The sequence below is a fragment of the Xyrauchen texanus genome, chromosome 20 (genome assembly GCF_025860055.1).
Source record: "Xyrauchen texanus isolate HMW12.3.18 chromosome 20, RBS_HiC_50CHRs, whole genome shotgun sequence".
NCBI lineage: Eukaryota > Metazoa > Chordata > Actinopteri > Cypriniformes > Catostomidae > Xyrauchen > Xyrauchen texanus.
In genome coordinates, this window is record NC_068295.1 from 1,328,739 (window position 1) to 1,350,072 (window position 21,334).

The following is a 21,334-nucleotide window of genomic DNA, read 5'->3' on the forward strand; positions in this document are numbered from 1 at the left end:
GGATAATACCTCAAATCATGCTGCCTTTTGAGGAATCAAATGCTATTACTTAACGGAGCACCCTAGCAACCGCATAGCAATGCACTGGCAACCACCCACAACATGGCAAAAGTCACTGCCACCATGTTACAAATTATATTACCACACACAATAGCATTGGTTTATTGTTGTGATAACGTGCATGTAGCATGGATGCTAGAGGTCTTATCTTTTTTTCTTTTTTTATCCAGTTTTCTCCCAATTTTGCAATGCCCAATTCCCACTACTTAGTAGGTCCTCGTGGTGGCGCTGTTACTCGCCTCAATCCGGGTGGCGGAGGACGAGTCTCAATTGCATCCACTTCTGAGACCGTCAATCCGCGCATCTGATCATGTGACTCGTTGTGCATGACACCGCGGAGACTCACAGCATGTGGAGACTCATGCTACTCTCCACGATCCACACACAACTCACCACACGCCCCATTGAGAGAACCACTAATCACCACCACGAGGAGGTTACCCCATGTGACTCTACCCTCCCTAGCAACCGGGCCAATTTGGTTGCTAAGGAGACCTGGCTGGTCTGAAGTCACTCAGCACGCCCTGGATTCTAACTCAAGACTCCAGGTGTGATAGTCAGCGTCAACACTCGCTGAGATACCCAGACCACCATATTCTTATTCTTACTCTTATTTTGAAATGACGAAATGATGAAAAAACTATTGGCAACTATCAACATAGATTTTGCAGACAACCGATCGGCACTATCGGCACTGATTAATTGGTAAAACCGATATATCGGTCTTCCTCTGTTGGATGCATACCAAATACCAAGACAAAGTCAATTGCAAGGATGGTAAAGATTCTAACCCTCCTTTATCACTGGTGCTAATGCAGAGGTGTATGGTTTGGTCCTTGCAGGTAATGGGACAGGGTCAGATGATCTTGAAAAATGTCTTGAAACTCATTCGAGATTTGAGCCAGAGTTGTACCTTTTCACCAAGGACACTCCGGGTCTGTGACTTGTGGACTCGACTGGGGGAGTAGAGCACACGTCTTCACCTCAGGGGCGGGGAAAGGCGCTATGCTCCAGCGATACACCCGGCCAGCTGTTGTCACCGTATTACCGAATTCGACATATTCAGAAACCGGCTCAACCCGGAGGTTGTAAGACCTCGTGAAGGTATTGGGTGTTGCCCAGCCCGCCGCTCTGCAGATGTCTGCTGGAGAGGTGCCATAGCCAGTGCCCACGAGGATGCCACACACTTGTAGAGTGTGCCATCACAAAGCTATGGTGTCCTGGAGGCTAAGTGGTTACTTCTGGCAAAGGGTAGAAGAGTCCACCCTCAAGTTTACAGTTAGGAGTTCGTTCAAATTGCTAAAGCTGACATCACATATGTAGACTCATAACAACTTGATCACTGTTGTTGTTGATCTGTCCCATCTCGACCTGCAGCATCTGCCATTGTCTCGGCCTGTCAGCAAGACCTCTCGTCGTGAGATAACATCAGAGGAGACGAGCTTGAGTCGTGTAGTGTCCACTAGACTTAGTGTGGGTCGCACATATGTTAAATGGCGAGTGTGGAGGGAGTTGCAACAATCTGTTTGGACAAAATAACAGCTGGGTTACAAGGTTGGACATCATTCTGCATTTGCAACGATTGACAGCAGACAGAGGTCTGTCCACCAGAGGTCAAAAGCAAGCTAGCGATGGTGCTACACTCAGGGACAGAGGCTATCAGCAATGAAACCTCCATCAGTCCACTGGGTTGAATTGCCATCAATCAAATAATCGCTGGATGGCGCAGTGGGAGGGTTGTCATGTTGTGCTACAGTACATGATTGTCTCTCCATAGCTCACCTTGTAAGGGATGAGGTCACCTGGATAAGTCGACTTTTTCAGTTGCTGTTTGGCACTTGTCTCTTAATTTATGTTTTCTTGCCTCCTTTTCCTTGACCTTTGCATTCTTTAGTAGCTTGATTGACAGATATCGATCATGTGACCCTGACTCGTCTCCTCAATCTGACCCTAGAAGGACATGTGACAGCTGGTCCGTTATTGCTTAAAATACGTCCTGGCCTGGATACAAGCCTTTCCCTAAATGGTGGATCTTTTGGGTTGATCTTCTGGTCTTAGGCTAGAAATTGAATTTTCTCATATAATCCTATCATTCACAATGCAAGGATGTATAGGGACCAAGTGGCTGTTTGCCTCACGTTGATGACCTGTTTAAATGACCATAAACATAATACAATTTAACAGATAGAAAGTGAAACAAACACTTATTTTATCCAATATCGACTCTAATTTGCATAAACTTGAAAAGAAAAGTCCTTTGGTAGATTTTGGAACTGGCAAAAGGGAAATTGAGCACTTCTGTTAATCAGCCAAGCGAAGACGGTTCTCAGCCGATGCTGATAATCGCAAAATGGCCAAATATCACCCAATTAATCAGCCTAGCCGATATATCGGTATATCAGTAATCTGATTGGTGGGTTTATTTTTAATGCCAAGCATGTTTTTTTTTTTTTTTTTAAAAGCTCAATTAACAGCATTTGAGGCATAATGTTGATTACCACAAAATAATTGTGTCTCGTTCCATTCACACAAAGTATATATATATATAGATAGATAGACACACACACACACACACACACACACACACACACACACACACACACACACACACACACATTTACATTTATGCATTTGGCAGATGCTTTTATCCAAAGCGACTTACAGAGCACTTATTACAGGGACAATCCCCCCGGAGCAACCTGGAGTTAAGTGTCTTACTCAAGGACACAATGGTGGTGACTGTGGGGATCAAACCAGCAACCTCCTGATTGCCAGTTATGTGCTTTAGCCCACTACACCACCACCACTCTACACAGTGTATATATACACACACACACACACACACACACACACACACACACACACACACACACACACACACACACACACACACACTCACTCACACACATGTTGTGTTTCCATGTTTTATGGGGACTTTCCATAGACATAATGGTTTTTATACTGTACAAACTTTATATTCTATCCCCTAAACCTAACCCTACCCCTAAACCTAACCCTCACAGAAAACTTTCTGCATTTTACATTTTCAATAAACATAATTTAGTATGATTTATAAGCTGTTTTCCTCATGGGGACCGACAAAATGTCCCCACAAGGTCAAAAATTTCAGGTTTTACTATCCTTATGGGGACATTTGGTCCCCACAAAGTGATAAATACACGCTCACTCACACACACACACACACACACACAAACTCACTCACACACACACACACACACACACACACACACACACACACACACACTCACACACACACACACACACACACACTCACACACACACTCACACACACACACACACACACACACACACACACTCACACACACACTCACTCACACACACACACACACACACACACACACACACACACTCACACACACACTCACACACACACACACACACACACACTCACACACACACTCACACACACACACACACACACACACTCACACACATTATACACACACACACACACACACACATCATTTGATCATGGACTCATTTGATGAGAAATCTTTGAGTTGATATTGAGATCAATGACTTTATACAGCAGCACAATGTGAGGCATTATTGATCTCTGAAACTCTAGAGGAGACACGCGAGTCTTTATATCAGGAGATACATCAGAGAAGCATGTGTTTGATCTCCATTTAATCTCAGATAAACTATTGAGATATTAAAGAGATCTGTGGTCCTTATTGCAGGAGTGGCATCTCATTTCCTCTCTGGGGTCTCTGTCATTTACTGTATGATTAGTTACTTAATCAGTGTCCTTATTGCAGTAGTTAGTGTCATTTGAATTCTGTCAGTCTGCTCTACTAATTAACTGTCATGGTAACCATAATGGTGCGGTCTCTGCCACCAGATGCAAACAGATGCAAACAGATGCAAACAGATGCAAAGGCATTAAAGCTGGAGCAGCGTGCACAGGTGTCTCATTCACTGTGACTGATTAAAACTGATGCACTCCCTGGCGCAGGTGCATCATGGAATTTGAAGTCGGTGCAATATTCGACTGGACGTGCTCTTTTCTCATATTTGATCCTGGCTGAGACTTCTCATTCTCTGTATCAGTCACAGTTTTTGCCAAAAGTCCAAATGTCAATGTAAAATATGAAAGCAAGTGTCATGTGTGCTCCGATGCTCCTGGAACTCACTTCACTCTTCTGAGACATTTTTGTTCAGTGACTTGTTATCAGCTGGCGTCTTGGTGATTTATAGTGAATGTGTGAAGTAGAGGTCGACTGATAGTGGGTTTTGCCGATACCGATGAGTGAGGTGAGAAAACGTTCCACTCAGTGTACGGTAGAAGATGTTTAGACTGTAGAACTGCCATAAGACAAAACGCATCAATGCCGCCATTACTTTAGATTTGCATTTAAACAAGGCACTCGAGTCATATTGAGCAGCTGTGGCTCAGGTGGTAGAGCGGGTCGGCCACTAATCACAGGGTTGGCGGTTTGATTCCCTGCCCACATGACTCCACATTCCTAAGTGTCCTTGGGCAAGACAATGAACCCCAAGTTGCTCCCAATGCCAGGCTGGCAGCTTTCATGGCAGCTCTGCCACCATTAGTGTGTGTGAGTGTGCGTGCGTGCGTGAGAGTGTGTGTGCGTGCGTGCGTGAAAGCGTGCGTGAGAGTGCGAGTGAGTGTGCGCATGAGTGTATGCGTGAGAGTGAGCGTGAGAGTGTGCGTGAGTGTTTACGTGAGAGTGAGTGTGCGTGCGTGAGTGTGCGCGTGAGTGTGTACCTGAGAGTGTGTGCGGGACTGTGCGCGTGACTGTGAGTGTGCACGTGTGTGTGCGCGAGTGTGCGCGAGTGTGGGCGCCAGAGTGTGCGCGCGTGTGTGCGCGAGTGTGGCCGTGAGTGTGTGCGTGTGTCACAGTGCAAAGCGTTTTGGTAGCTTAGCAACTTTAGCGTTTATATGGCAACAACCTGGCATCATGTTAAGTTAAGTCATCACGGAGACAACTTTTGCATGAACAAACACTACTCATGAGGTAGTAAAATGAGGTTTGCTATATATTGGAGATTCGCTTCCGGGTGTTCTTCTCGTTAATTTAGGTTTAGGCGTGTAATGGCGTGAGTCACATTCACAGTTCCTCGTTAAGGCAAAAGGGTGATGTAAAGAACAAGGCAGGGCATTAGATCACGCATTGTCACGTGATTCTCACACATGAAATGTTCTTCCTCCTTTCGCCCTTTTCACTTTGACTTAAACTCAAAAGTCACGCTCACACCAAAGCAATTTCCCAAAGGCAGCGGACACGATCTGCTGCAAGCTCCTGTTCAGACAGAGACTCTGTAGGAAAGCCTCACATCAGCCCAGATACCATCACTGTGTGAACTCGTGGCAGTGGATGCCAATATGGCAGGAGTTCCTGTGCAATCTTTAAGCTTTTGGCTAGAGGACACAGATGTCTTATGCTAGTGCGGTTGCGCAGATGCTACACAGAATGTGTCCCAATAAAATGCAGTGATTCCCAACCAGGGGAAGGCCTGCCCCATGGGGTCCTTAAAGGAATAATTCTATCATCATTTACTCACCCTGGCAGAACAATTTCCTAAATGTATAACGTGTTCATATACAGTACGTACACTCACCGGCCACTATATTAGGTACACCATCTACTTATGGGATTATCTAATCAGCCAATCGTGTGGCTGCAGTGCATCAAATCATGCAGATACGGGTCAGGAGCTTCAGTTAACGTTCACATCAATCATCAGAATGGGGAAAAACAATTGATCTCAGTGATTTGGACCGTGGCATGATCGTTGGTGCCAGGTGGGCTGGTTTGAGTATTTCTGTAACCGCTGAACTTTCCTGGCTTGGGAACGGTCTGGAAAAACTTCCATCAGGAATAAAGTTAATGTTGTTGTCTTTAATGAGCTTGAGGAAAACTCGAGTCTCCTCATCACTCCACCACTATGGAGTGGTGGTGGTGTAGTGGTCTAAGCACATAACTGGTAATCTGGTACTCAGGAGGTTGCTGGTTTGATCCCCACAGTCACCACCATTGTGTCCTTGAGTAAGACACTTAACTCCAGGTTGCTCTGGGGGGATTGTCCCTGTAATAAGGGCTCTGTAAGTCACTTTGGATAAAAGCATCTGCCAAATGCTAAAATGTAATGCAATTCCTCCGCATCCAAGCGGTCAAGCACCTCCGTCCCCTCGAAGACGGCTGCAGCTGCTCCGTTGGGGTGGATGGTAGCGGCGAGGTAGCGTAACTCCACTACGTCGTATCCCTCTTCCTTCCAGGGTCTTCGGCAGCAGTGTAAAGCGAACCATGGAAAGGAGGTGGCGAGAACCGGCTTGACAATATAAATTATATTTGAATGGTAAACTGAACCAAAAAGACACAAACATCAACACAAGACGGTCAGCTGCCAGTAAATGCTCTCTCTCTCTCTCTCTCGCATCACTGTCTGCAGTCAGCCTTTATCCCTCTCCGAGGCTTGATTAGCCTGATAAGGGACCGGGTGAGTAGAATCACGACCCGGCTCCACCCTGTCACATTCCTCCCTCGTTCTCTCAGGCTGGGGAGTCCCCGGCATGACGTACACCCCCCGCCCTCTTTCCCTGGGGAAGGGCGCGCCCTAAGCCCCGTCTGCCGGCAGGTCATCCCCGTCTACCTGGAAGAGAGAGAGGAGAGAGCGAAAGAAAAAAACACTTACTCGCCGGTTCTCCGATACGCCATAGCTTGGTCCTCGGCCACTCCTCCACCCTCTAGTGGACGGCAGCCGTGCCTCCCCGGGCGGACGGAACGCCCGCCGCGTTCTCGGAGAACAGAAAGGGTCTCCTCCGCCCCTGGCAGCGGTTCTCCCACTCTAGGTGGGCAACAGTGAGCCTTTTCCCGCTTGCGGTTGGTGGTCTCAGACCCTGCCGCGTTTCAGCGGCTGGTAGGGGTCTCCCCTGCCCCTGACAGCGGCCCTGACCACTCCAGGAGGTCGGCTAGGAGCCCCTTCTCCCCTCGCGGTCAGCGACCAATTCTTCCGATTCCAATTGGCCAAGCTTCTCCGTCCCCTGGAAGACGGCTGCAGCTGCTCCGTTGGGGTGGATGGTAGCGGCGAGAACTCCACTACGGCATATCCCTCCTCCTTCTCGGGTCTTCGGCACCAGTGTAAAGCGACCCAAGAACCGGCTTGACAATATCAATTATATTTGAATGGTAAACTGAACCAAAAAGACACAAAAATCAACTTCCCGTAAACATTCTCTCTCACTCTCGCACCACTGTCCGCAGTCGGACTTTATCCCTCTCCGAGGCTTGATTAGCCTGATAAAGGACCGGATGAGTAGAATCACAACCCGGCCCACCGCCCTGTCACAATGTCCTTTTATGGAGCTTGGAAGCTTTGGACCCCATTGACTTGCACTGTATGGACAAACAGACATCACATCTCCATCAAAAAATCTTTGTTTGTGTTCTGCAGTAGGGCTGAAATGATTAGTCGACGGTATTGACAATGCCAACAATAAATCATTGCCTACAAAAAAGACTGAGGACAGAAAACACAGCTTACAGTCCAGACGCACTCTAAATTTTCCAAACAGCTTCAGGTGATGTAGATCGCAAAGTATGAGGAAATTTGTCAAAAATAGCATCCTTTATTAAAGTTCCAATAATAAGGAAGCAGATCATGTAAATAAGTACAAACTCTGAAACAGGCATTTCTCTGTGTGGTCAGCGCCGCTTCTATGAGTCGTGTAAAGTGTCCCGATCTAAGGGGGAGAGATTGAAACTGCACCCGGCTGATGTACACTTTGGCGCGGACATAATCGCCCCTCGCGCATGCTTGCAGCAGCTGGATTATAACATGATTGCTCGCCACCTATGAATCATAGTACACGTGTGTTGCAGTGTGCATCTTATCATGAAGAAAATCGGCGATATGCTACTTTATTAACAAGAGAGAGTTGATTTTTTTTAGAGTTAAAGATAGAATTAAAGTTGTTGTTTTGGCTTGTTTTATATATAAATATCGAAAACTTCTTTAAAATTAAGTACATTTACTTCATTGCAGAAAACAAATTTGTTGTGTGAAAAAATACACTTATATACAAAATACATTTATATTCAAGATACGTTCTCTGAAAGCAAATCTAAATATATTCTATATGTTGTTTATCAGGTAAATGTATCTTGTTTTAAGGATTTTTACATGTCGGAATAGATAACGGTTAACGATTAATCGTTGCAATAATCGCAGAATAATCGTTAGATTAGTGGATTGTCAAAATAATCATTAGTTGCAGCTCTATTCTGCAGAAAAAAGACATTCATAAGCTTGTGATGTCGTAAATGATGAGATAATTATAATGTTTAGGTTAACTATTATTCCTATAAACTATATACAGGCTCCAGGCGGTGCTTTGATTTATTATTTGATTTATTCAAATTTAATTTTTATTTTTTTAGATTTCGAAATATAAAGACTGAACTATATAAATACACACACACACACACACACACACACACACACACACACACACACACACACACACACACATATATATACTTTTTAAAGTTTATTATTATTATTAACATTTGCAACAAAGACAATGTTTTGTCTTTTTTCTTGAAAAGATATTGAAAGTTGCAACCACAAAATCTCTTTTTGTATTTCACGGAACAAAGAGGTTTGGAAGAGCAACTCAAGGAGAGTTATTGAACCTTTCCTTTGGTTTCCAGTGCGATACAGCTACAGTCAGGTCTGGATTGGTAAACTGGCATACCGGGTATTTTCCCGGTGGGCCGGCACACTTTGGGGCCGATCAGGGGAGGATTCCCACTTACCCTTTTCCTAAATTTCAAAAGCTTCTATTAATTCCCCATCCTTAAAATGATTGGTAATCTGGCATACCGAGCATTTTCCCGGTGGGCTGGCACACTTTGGGGCTGATCAGGGGCGGATTCACACTTACCCTTGGATTCACACTTACCCTTTTCCTGAATTTTTAAATCTTTTATTACTTCCACAGCCTTAAAATAATTGGTAATCTGGCATACCGGGCATTTTCCTGGTGGGCTGGCACACTTTGGGGCCGATCAGGGGCGGATTTACACTTACCCTTGGATTCACACTTACCCTTTTCCTGAATTTTAAAATCTTCTATAAATTCCCCATCCTTAAAATAATTGGTAATCTGGCATACCGGGCATTTTCCCGGTGGGCTGGCACATTTTGGGGCCGAACAGGGGCGGACTGGGCATCGGGAGAACCGAGTGGGCCGGCCACGAAATGGGCTGTGATAAGCTAAAATGAGCCGCCGCGTTATGCAACACGCACCACAAAACGACGCAGCGATATGCAGAAAAGGACAGCGAACACCCCCAACTTTTGGGCTAGTTGCCATGTAAAATCCCGGCCCGATTTCTCATCCCAGTCCAGCCCTGGTTACAGTATAATATAGGAAATATGCTACTGTAGTGCTGATTCATTCATTTAACGCACTGATAAAACACTTCTACACTATAATCTGCAGTTCAGCATCACACTGTATTTCTGTACGTTTCTGTGCTTGTGCAGGAATTAATTTATCTGGAAAGACTGTCAGTCTCAGGCGATTCATTATTTCCTCTTGGATTCACACTTACTCTTTTCCTGAATTTCAAAAGCTTCTATAAATTCCCCATCCTTAAAATAATTAACAGATGATATGCAAAATATGCCAATTTATGTATTCTCATGTGAGACTTTTTTTCAGCTTCATTAAATGTGTCATTTTCACCCTGTGTGTTGATGTAGTGATGAAGTGAACGTGTATTGATTTGGTCTGGAGCAATCGTATTGAGACGTGATATTTAGGTGGGTAGTCTTGATTACAGCCCTTTGACCCCACGGGATATGATCCATTTTGTATCTCTTGACCACCACTGAATTATTCAAAATGAATGAATGTGTGGACGATATGACCAAAGTCTCATATCACGATATATGTCATTTTATATCACAATATAGTTACATTTCGATGAAAAATAAATAAAAATGGGTTTATATTCCTGGTGGTGGCGTAGACGCGGAGAACGAATCTTATCACGTGACTTGTTGAGTGCATTACCATGGAGACGTAGCGCGTGTGGAGCCTTCACGCTATTCTCCGCATCATCCACGCACAACTCACCACACGTCCCACCGAGAGCGAGAACCACATTATAGCGACCAAGAGGAGGTTACCCCATGTGACTCTACCCTCCCTAGCAACCGGACCAATTTGGTTGCTAAGGAGACCTGACTGGAGTCAAACATTATTTATTGTTCTAAACACATTAAACAATTCCAAAGATGTCAACAAGCCACAGCTTTTATACCCCATAGTGTCCTCTGAACCCATTATCATATCATGCATCCTGCTAGTTCACTAATGGCGAGAGTCAGAGCCTTCTGGGTAAAACGTCTGGATGTCTGATATTTCTAAAGACGTTCTGATTGCTTTCATCCTCCTAGAGGGATGTGACATGATAAAGAAACTCCAATGTGAGACGGCTTATTTTATTACCTTTACCTAAATCTGAAGATGCAGGAGCCGTATCTCTGGAAAGTCATTATGGTGGGATGATTTCTACTAGGGTGGGAATACCTTCCGGTCGTGTTTGAGAGGTGTGCTGTACTCTACAGCTATGAGAACTGATTTCCCTGCATAAACAGGCCTAAAGGGGAAAGGCATATCTGTCTGCTCTGAAGAGCAAGTAGGTCCCTCTCATAGAGGGTTTTGCTCTGGAAAAGATGGGGTGCAGACGGCTCGTGCCATCTGGGACGCTCCACAAACACCACACTAGAAGTTCCACGTTTTTGCAATAGATTTTGAGGTTGTGGTTTGATATGCTGAAATGAGTAGTGTTGCGTAATGCAGTGCAGGAGTGCGTCTAAACTTAAATATAATTTAATGACCATGTGTTATCTGCTGTTCAGTGTTCAGTGATATTAGGCTAAATACAGAATGAATTGCATTGAATGGGTTATAGTCAGGACTGCTAATCTGGAATACCGGGCTTTTTCCTGGTGGGCCGACGCAGTTTGGGGCCTATCAGGGGCGGACTGGCCATCGGGAGAACTGAGAGGTCCGGTGGCTCAGTGGTTGAGGCTCAGGGTTACTGACCAGAAGGTTTGGGGTTCAAGCCCCAGCACCACAAAGATGCCACTGTTGGGCCCTTGAGCAAGACACTTAACTCCAGGTTGCTCCGGGGGGGATTGTGCCTGTAATAAGTGCACTGTAAGTTGCTTTGGATAAAAGCGTCTGCCAAATGCGTAAATGTAAATGCAGAATGGACCACAAAACGGCATCGCGATATGCAGAAAGGTTTAGCGACCCACCCGCTCAACAATTTTTGGACAAGTTGCCAATTTCTCTTCCCAGTCCAGCCGGTTTGATGTATGGATACATTGAATAGATGAGCTGCACCCCAATAGTAAACTGCTAATGTTCATAACTTTTTGGGGAAAAATGGACGCAGACATTTATGTTGTTATATGCTGCAGTTTCGCTTATAACTTCACAAAACATAGACAGAACATAAAATACCACATATGATTATTTAGAGTCTGTGATTATCTTTCAAACGAGTCCACACACAAGATAATCAGATGTATAGATCATTAGATAATCCACATGAAGCACAATGTTACATATGACCACCAGGAGATGGCGCCAAATACACGACACAGACTCAATGATGACTCAAATGACACAGAATGAAACTCATTCTGTGAAATCTCATGACTAAAATCATGTCTGCATGTTATGCAAACCTTTAGTTCATATATGTCTTCCTCAATGTGTAAAACAATCCTCATATTCACCCTCTTTTTATCTCTGTAGATTCATTACGTGACTTTATACATTCAGTTATGATTTGCACAAATCATGTTGCATGATCAATGCACAAAAATAAATAAATACAAAGACAATAGAGCTGCACGATTCTGGATACATTGAGAATCACCATTTTTTTTTGGCTTAGAATAAAGATCACGATAATCACGAAATAATCACGAAAAATATTTCAGTCGCTGGACATAAAGGTAATAATCAAATTAGCATGTCATTTACATTCCCGACAAATTTCTCTCTGCTTTAATCTATGCAAAAATGCAATAAAGTTGCAAATCAAATATATAAATGTCACATGTCCTACGTCCACAAGAGGGCGCAACAAATACATTATAAACCAGACAGCACCTAGTGCTTATTGTAAAAAAATAAATAAAAAAAAACTTGTTAAAATAAATGCATAATAAATAAATAAATAAATAATAATAATAAAGAGAATATTTAACCTGTTGCTCACATGCTAAGTAAAAAGCAAAATGAGCAGAAAAGAAGCTTCATTAACAGTTCTATTAAGCAAATATGCAATAAAACACTGTTATTTTACAAAAGTTGTTTTTAAATAAATATTAAGTATTTAAATTAAAACTATGAGGCCTTAATTGCTTCAATCTTTTAAAGGAATTATTCAACCGAGTAAACAGCGTTTTTAGCATTAGTAGCAATTAAACATTTTAAAAATAATAATATAAAAAATTAAAAAATGCAATTTAATGTAAATAAAAGCACTTAAATATTTGACCCTCTTTACATTGATAGATCTACATTAATACTGGTTTGATGCAGTAAGAATGCATGAATGCCTATAACAGAAAGGATGCAGTTTATATACATTTAGACATTGCACAAATCATTATGAAGCATTTTTCCCATCTGCTTACACATTAACGACTGTGTTTGATATCTCGCCAAGACAGCACAGATTTAATCACATCTGTTTACACTCGTTGTAATTCATTAACAGCCATTTACATTGATATCGCCTAACGAGGGGTATTTGATTAAAAATAGCGCAGTCTATAGCGCTGCATTCAACACGTGACACAAGCACGAGGGCAGACACGCGCATGTGAGCGTTTGAGAGCAGTTGACTGTTATCAAACAGCGCACAGGAAGTGAATTTAGTCAGATCGTGGTAATGCTGGTATGTTTTTAGCATCGGTGGCTATTTATTCAGCATCTCGTGCAGGAGCGCTGTGTTTTGTAGATGCCATATAAAGTTTATCAATATTTAATAATGCGTCTTGAAGTGCATTTTGAATTAAAATTTGACCGCCTTACAAATGCACACAAACGGTAATCTGATGCATAGATCATTAGATAAGTGACACGAAGCACAATGTGCACAGCATCTTGCAATCTGGCTGCGAACATGTTAGCTTTCCTGGATCAGATCACGACATCAGAAATGACGTAGCATCATGCAACGCTAAAACAATCGGATTTGGTTCAGACTGATGCAAAAATCATCCATATTTGGGTAGAGAGACATTTAATTGGTGATTGTTACATATGGCCACCAGGAGATGGCGCCAAATACACGACACAGACTTAATGATGACACAAATGACACAGAATGAAACTCATTCTGTGAAATCTCATGACTAAAATCATGTGTGCATGCTATGCAAACCTTTATGTCTTTGACAATTATGTTGTTATATGCTGCAGTTTCGCTTATAACTTCACTAAAATTAAACGGAACATAAAACATCACATATCATTACTTAGAGTCTGTTATTATCTTTCAGTCGAGTCCACACACAAGATAATCAGATGTATAGATCATTAGATAATCCACATGAAGCACAATGTTACATATGACCACCAGGAGATGGCGCCAAATACACAACACAGACTCAAATGATGACTCAAATGGCACAGAATGAAACTCATTCTGTGAAATCTCATGACTAAAATCATGTGTGCATGCTATGCAAACCTTTAGTCATTGTTGTGTTTGCATGTGTAATTAGTTCTTATGTACAATTATTATCTTTTATTTGTTTGGAGATGTTTTTGGACACTATGATCAATTATATTTGTAACGTTGGAACTTTTGATCGCTTTGTTGAGTCAACACAAAATGTTACTTAGTCATTGAAAAAATAAATAAATAAATCAAAGCAGTTTTTTGAGGCATTTTATTTTACAGCCAGAAATATATAATGTAAAATCAGGAAAAATACAAATAAAAAATTAAAAGATATTTTGGCTCAAGTTGTTTGTAATTTTTCAGCAGCTGTCATGATTATGTATCATAATCTATATAATTAAAAAAAATGTAAGTTTTTTTTTTTTTTTTTTTTTGGTCAAGTTATAAGCCTTTCATTTTTGGTATACCACATAACCAGGACATCACCTTCAGAGCTTAAACAGTTCTGGCTGCTATTGAAGACTAGGACAGTTAAAATCTATTTTAGAAACCATTGCAAACCCACATATGGTGTGTGGGTGGTCCAGCAATATACTGTTACCCATTTTGCATGCAAAGAGGCCGTTTACTAAGATATCTGAAATGCCCAGAAGCTAAAAAATTTACTGTTTATTTCTAAGGGTCAGAGAGAAGGCGGAGAATGAAAAACAAAATTATCACTTTTTTTGCACAGAAAACCCTTGAGTAACATTATAAGTGAATCTCAGAGGAGAAAAATAAAAATGTATATGACCCCTTTAAATTGGAACCAGCAGCTCAATACACTGACTCAAAATGTAAGACCCAAACTTTAATGCTTTGAAGACTCTAAAGTCATTCAGCGGAGCGTCTAAAACTGTGTCTCAACCCTGTGCATGCAGAATAAGTGTAAGTGAGCCCTTAAATGACCCGTTTCTCTTGTTCTTCAGATAGACTCCAGTGGACTCCAGCTCTTACCCTCTCACCATGACCCTCTTCAACTCTTTATTCGCCCTCGTCCTCATCAGCAGGTAAGTCACTTTATCGTGTTTGAAGTTTTGGAATCAGGCTTCATTACTGAAGGAATGTATAGCTGAAATAGAAAAACATTTTTAAATTGATCATTTAGCCCATTTGGGATGCTTGGATCCCAGTTCACCATTGCTCTGTTTGTTTGAGCCACCCCTTGGATGTTGTGGCTCGGCGGTTGAGGCTCTGGGTTACTGACCAGAAGGTCGGGGGTTCAAGCCCCAGCACTGCCAAGATGCCACTGTTGGGCCCTTGAGCAAGGCCCTTGAACCTATCTGCTCCAGGGGTGCCATATCATGACTGACCCTGAACTCTGACCCCAGCTTAGCTGGAATATGTGAAATTGACCATCTTTATATTGTCCTTAAAATAAGAATATACAAACATATAATTTACATAATAAGAGTGAAGCATTATAGATGGCAATATCTGGGGTCTCTGCTAATGTTGATAAAATAACCGCACCTCCATCTTGGTACATTAAATCAGGCTTTATGCGGCGCCTCATGTCTTTAGCTGGACGTGCTTTCAATGTAATATAATTTGCCTTGAGCCCCGTCTGCCAGCAGGTCATCCCCGTCTACCTGGATCAGGGGAGTGAAGCAAAAAAGTATGTGGCACCTACACGCCGTAACGGCGATTGTGCCAAATTAACAAAACATTTAAAAAAAGAGAGGGAAAGGCCAACACAGAGCGGCAGTGGGAGAGCGAGAACACTTACTCGCCGGTTCTCCGATACGCCGTAGCTTGGTCCTCGGCCACTCCAGCCGCGCCTCCCCGGGCGGATCGGAGGCAGTTATTCAGCCCCTGGCGGACAGAATGCCCCGCCACATTAGTGGTGGATGGTAGGGGTCTTCACCGCCCCTGGCAGAGTTAACCGCTCCAGGCGGTTGGTTGGGAGCCCCTCCTCGCCTCGCGGTAAGCGTCCATTCCTCCGCTTCCAGGCGACCAGGCTCCTCGGTCCTCCGGCGGAGGAGCCCGGTGGCTGCTCCATTCGGGTGGATGGTAGCGGTGAGAACTCCACTACGGCGCATCCATCCACCTTCCCGGGTTTCGGCATCACTGTAAAGGGATTGCGGGAAAGGAAGAAGCGAGAACCGGCTTGACGGTATAAATAATATTTAATGAAGAACTTAAACAAAAAGACAAACACACACAGGTGTCGGACAGCTGCCCGTAAATCTCTCTCTCTCCCGCACTGCCGTCACCAGTCGGCCTTTATCCCTCTCTGAGGCTCGATTAGCCTGATTAGCCTCCATCCTGTCACAATCACCCACTTCCTTATTATTTAAACTTTAACAAAGGATGCATTAAAGATATGATGGTGGTGTGTTTCCTATTTAGACGCTTTGCTTAAACGGAATACCAGTTCCGGCTCCACTGCCTTTCACGACAACACTGCTTCTGTTTTTACTAATTTTTTATTTTTGCATTATTATTCCCTCATATAATAACCAGTTCCCTCATAGGAGTGATGGTGGCGTAGTGGGCTGAAGCACATAACTGGTAATCAGAAGGTTGCTGGTTTGATCCCCACAGCCACCACCATTGTGTCCTTGAGTAAGACACTTAACTCCAGGTTGCTCCGGGGGGATTGTCCCTGTAATAAGTGCACTGTAAGTCGCTTTGGATAAAAGTGTCTGCCAAATGCATAAATGTAAATGTCATACTTTGCAGTCTACGTCACCTTTTAGGCTGTTTGAAAACGTTTGGAGTGTGTCTGGACTGTGAGCTGTTTTCTTCCTCTCCTCAATCAGCTGCAGTGCTGCTCTCGCTCGCCATCATTACAGTTACATATGATCTCATGCCACGTTAAATGAGATCAAACGACTGTACGACAACAATAACGTTGACTAACCGTCTCGGCATTATTTATCATCTTTGTATTATACCTCATTGCCTAATTCACTTCAGACTTCAAGATCACAAACTGAAACATACAGTCATTTCCTTTCTCATGATGCTGCATGTTGCAGAAAACACTGATATGAGTGTGTGATGTTTCAAAGTCATGTGAGATTAAAGAAACATGCGTCATATTATCCTCTGCATGCACTGCGTCATTTAGCGGCTGATGTATGAAACCAGATCAACTACTCTGTTATTTATTACTCTAAGAAGTCTCTTTCCACTTTGAGCTGAAACTATTAATTGTCTTTCAGAACTCTGCATATTCTATTATCTTTTTCATAACAGCATAATTATGTTCCTAATGTTCTCTGAGAAAATAGGGAGTGAAATGGCAAAAAATACAAAAATAGAACAAAACAATGTTGGAAACAAAGAGGCATTGAATATTGTTCTGATAAGCTCCTCTGCTGAGTTTTGGCTCTACTGAATATTGAAATAGCTCATTGAGTGGTCATAGTAGACATGATGGCAGGGCTGGACTGGTAATCTGGCATACTGGGCATTTTCCCGGTGGGTCGACGCAGTTTGGGGCCGATTAGGGGCGGACTGTCCATCGGGAGAACCGAGCGGGCCGGTGGGTCGGCCGCGAAATGGGCCGCGCGATAAGCTAAAATGAGGTGCAGTGTTAAGCAGAACGGAACACAAAATTGGTGCCACGATATGCAGAAAAGGACAGCGAATGGTAAAAATGTGCTGTAACAAGGTTTAAAATGGGCAAGGAGGAGGCGGGAACTGGCTGAACAGTCAAAGTAATTGTGGAGCGGAGGGGGGCGGGGCCGGGTCGGAATATCGCGCGCCAAAGCCCCCAATCGGCCTGATGAGGAGCGCGAGGGATAAAGGCGGCCGGTGACGATGGTTCGGGAGAGAGAGAATTACGGGCATATCCGTCATGTGTGTGTTTATGTTTGTGCTTTTGGTTTAAGTTTCATTAAATTATGATTTATGTTGAAAAAAACAAAATAGGTGAGGGAAAAGTCCAATACCGTGCGACAGAGAGAGAGAGAGAAATTTAAAGATTAAAGACTCACTGGTTCTCTGATGTACCGTCACGTGGTCCTCGAACAATCTTCCACACTCAGGCGGACGACAGCCGCTCCTCTCCGGGCGAACTGGAGTCAAACCTTTGACCCCCAGCGGACAGAACGCCCCTCTGCTTTTCTGGCAGCAAATGGGGACACTCCTCCGCCCCTGGCAGTGGCCCTACCGCTCTGGGCGGTCGGGGAGTTTCTTCCCTCCTCCCCTCGCGGACGGCGGTCTCCCTCGACCCCTCCGCGTCTCTGGGGATGGCAGGGCACTCCTCCGCCCACGGCAGCGGCTCCCTCGCTCCAGGCGGTCAGGGTATCCAGTCCCCACTTCCCCCTTTGGACGGCGGCCGTTCCCTGCATCTGGGCGGTCGGGCTACTCCGTCACACGGCAGATGGCAGTGGCGCTCCCCTGGGTGGACGGCAGTGTCGAGGACTCTGCAGTAATATTTTAATAAGAACTTAAACAAAAAGACACAAACATAAACGCATACAGGGCAGCTGCCTGTAGCTCTCTCTCTCTCTTGATCTGCCGTATCTTGTTGCACTTATGCCTCTCCTCGGGTGATTAGCCCGATTGGGGGCCGGGCGTGCGTAGTCACAGTTATTTATTTATTTGTTTATTATTGGCTGTAGTGAAAAAGGTCTGAGTTTGGTTTATTTTAGGGGGACTCTTTAAGTATGTTTATTGGCAGTAGAGCATGTGCAAACATGTTGGTCAAAAGGTATCACTTGGCTTTTACACTCGAAAAATAATTTCAGTATTTACGCATTGCAATTTGATAAACATTTTTGAAATGTAATTGCGGAATCTTTATTAAAATACAATTATGAAAAAAAAATTGTTTTAAGAATAAAACATTTGTTAAATTACACAATTAAACTGATGGAATTTTGTCTGAAAATGTTTAATGCATAAATCTAAAATAAAAAAATAAACAAAAAAATTGGATGAGTGTAGTTTTTCATATCGCAGTTTCAGTCGCAATCACAATATTTTTCAAAACAAAGATGTTTAGCCACAGTTACCAGTTAAGCCACTATAATCTTTATATTAAAGAAGTCATGTCACGAGGAATCAAATTTTCCTTGATATTTTGACATATATATGCTGTTATTCTACTATTGTAAACATACTGAACATTTCAAAACTCAAACTTCCTCACCAATGCAAAAAAACAAAGCTGCAAAAACCCTCGTTCTCCACTTTCATTACCTCACTATGTCATTTGGGGGGGGGGTGGGGCTATTAATTCATGACCTATGAATATGTCATTGCATCCTTGGTCCCTGTCACTGGCACTTCAGTTCGTAAACAGAGAGCGAGTGTGGACAAACTATTCCTGAACACCAAAGGGGACACATCTGGACTATTTTGAATTATTTTTGTATATTAACATGCACTAGACAGACATCTTTGACCACTATCATGTATCTCATGCCACTTTTAAAAGACGCAATGACAAGTTACAACTCTGGAAAGAGATGCCATTCTCTGTTATACAGCTGCCGCTCCTTGCTGTTTTGAGCACAAATGCATCCTCAACAAATGTTTTTCTCATCTGCACTGTTTTTAATTGTTGGTGTATGTAAACATGCACTAGACGGACATCTTTGACCATTTTGATGTGTCTCCAGCGACACATCTTTTCACCATGCTTTGGACTATGTATGTACTAATAATAATGATAATAATATTGTATTTTTTATGACCAGTAGTTCATTGCCGTAACTGTAAACTGTTTTGCAATGGCTTTTAATTTGGCTCATCCAGTCAGAATTTAGAGTTAGAAAGAATAAAACTGTCTTCTGTAGGACTAGTGAAGCCTCTTCCCATTGGTGTATGGAGAAGAAAGCCTGCTCTATGTGTTTGTATTTGAACGAAAGGGTGAAGTTATAGGAGGGATGTCCTTGGGTCACACTCCTGTCCCTTTAAATTGTGTCTCAATCTCGCAATCTCTCACTCTTCTGGGAGAGAACAATCCCCGCCCCTTTATTTATATGGCACTTTCCATTTGCTGAGAAAGAACAAAGCCTGAAAAGATCCAAGAGTAAAAAGTAAAAACAGAGCTGCACAGCTTGGCTCTCTTCACAAGGGAGACTTGTTTAAAAAGCTTTCACAACTGCCAGACTGATACAGACACAAAGAACCAGCACGCAATACAACATGCATGAGACATATCAAATGTTACTCAATTATTAAACATAGTTTGTAACTTCAACATATGAATTTATAAACAGTCAAAAATATGCAATGTCGAGTTGCGACTTAGACCAGATGCATTTTAATGTAATTGTGATGGCCTACATTTTCAGAATCAGCTTTATTGCCATGTATGCTTACACATACAAGGACTTTGTCTTGGTGACAGGAGCTTCCAGTACACAACAATACAATACAGCCACAAGACTTCACACAGCCTTCTGTACAGCCTCCCATCTGCAAATTTCAGGAGCTTGACAGAGGGGTCCTTGGTGGTGCAGTCATTTGTATACAGGGAGAAGAGTAGTGTGGAGAGCACACATCCCTAGGGGGACAACAGTGCTGATTGAACAGGTGCTGGAAGTGAATTTCCCCAGTCTCACAAGTTGCTGCCTGTCAGTAAGAAAGCTGGTGATCCACTGACAGATAGACATGGGAATAGAGAGTTTGTTTAATTTAGTCCGGGGAATAGCTGGGATGACAGTGTTGAAAGCTGAACTGAAGTTCACAAAAAGGATCCATGCATATGTCTCCGGTCTGTCCAAATGTTGCAGGATATGATGCAATACCATGTTGACTGCATCATCCAAAGAACCGATTGCTTGATAAGACAATTGAAGGGGATCTTGAAAGAGTCCAGTGATGTCCTTCAGGTAGGCCAACATCAGCCTCTCAAATGACTTCATGACCACAGACTTCAGGGCGACAGGTCTGTAGTATTTAAATCCTGTGATTTTTATTTTTAATTTTATTTCTTTGGGACAGGAATGAAGATTGAGCATTTAAAGCAGCATGGGACTTCACACTGCTCCAGTGATCTGTTGAAGATCTGTGTGACGATGGGGGCCAGCTGGTTAGCACAGGATATAAGACACATGGGTGAAACAGAGTCTGGGCCTGAAACCTTTCTTGTCTTTTGTTTTTGGAAGACACAGCACACCTCTTCTTCACAGATCTTAAGTGCAGGTTGAGTAGCAGGAGGGGGTTAGAGGGGGGTTGCAGGAGGTGTTGGTGTTTGTGTGAAGTGAAGGTGAAGTGAAAGTGAGTATCAGAGCCTTGAATATGATATGTGCATCAACCAGCAGCCAGTGAAGAGCGCTCTCTTTGGTTCATTAACATATACACATAACATCCAATGAGATAATGTTCTATGCACATAGCAGTTATTGAGGTAGCAGCCAGTTATAAAGTGACAGTAATTAAAGTGCAACTCAGGACACGTGTGTGTGTGTGTCAAACCAGTCTCTGAGTATTGAGGAGTCTGATGATTTGGGGGAAGAAGCTGTTACACAGTCTGGCCGTGAGGGCCCAAATGCTTCAGTACCTCTTGCCAGACGGGAGGAGGGTAAAGAGTTTGTGTG

The 21,334-nt window shown here is 43.1% G+C and overlaps 1 protein-coding gene across 1 annotated transcript in view; it reads left to right on the plus strand.

Moving 5' to 3' along the window:
• Positions 1 to 21,334, plus strand: part of LOC127660802 (gamma-aminobutyric acid receptor subunit pi-like) — an 88,494-nt gene that overhangs the window by 1,303 nt on the left and 65,857 nt on the right. Inside the window, exon 2 of the mRNA XM_052151227.1 lies at positions 14,759 to 14,839. Coding sequence (XP_052007187.1) covers positions 14,796 to 14,839 — 44 coding nt within the window. The 5' untranslated portion in view covers positions 14,759 to 14,795. The remainder of the gene's footprint in view (positions 1 to 14,758; positions 14,840 to 21,334) is intronic.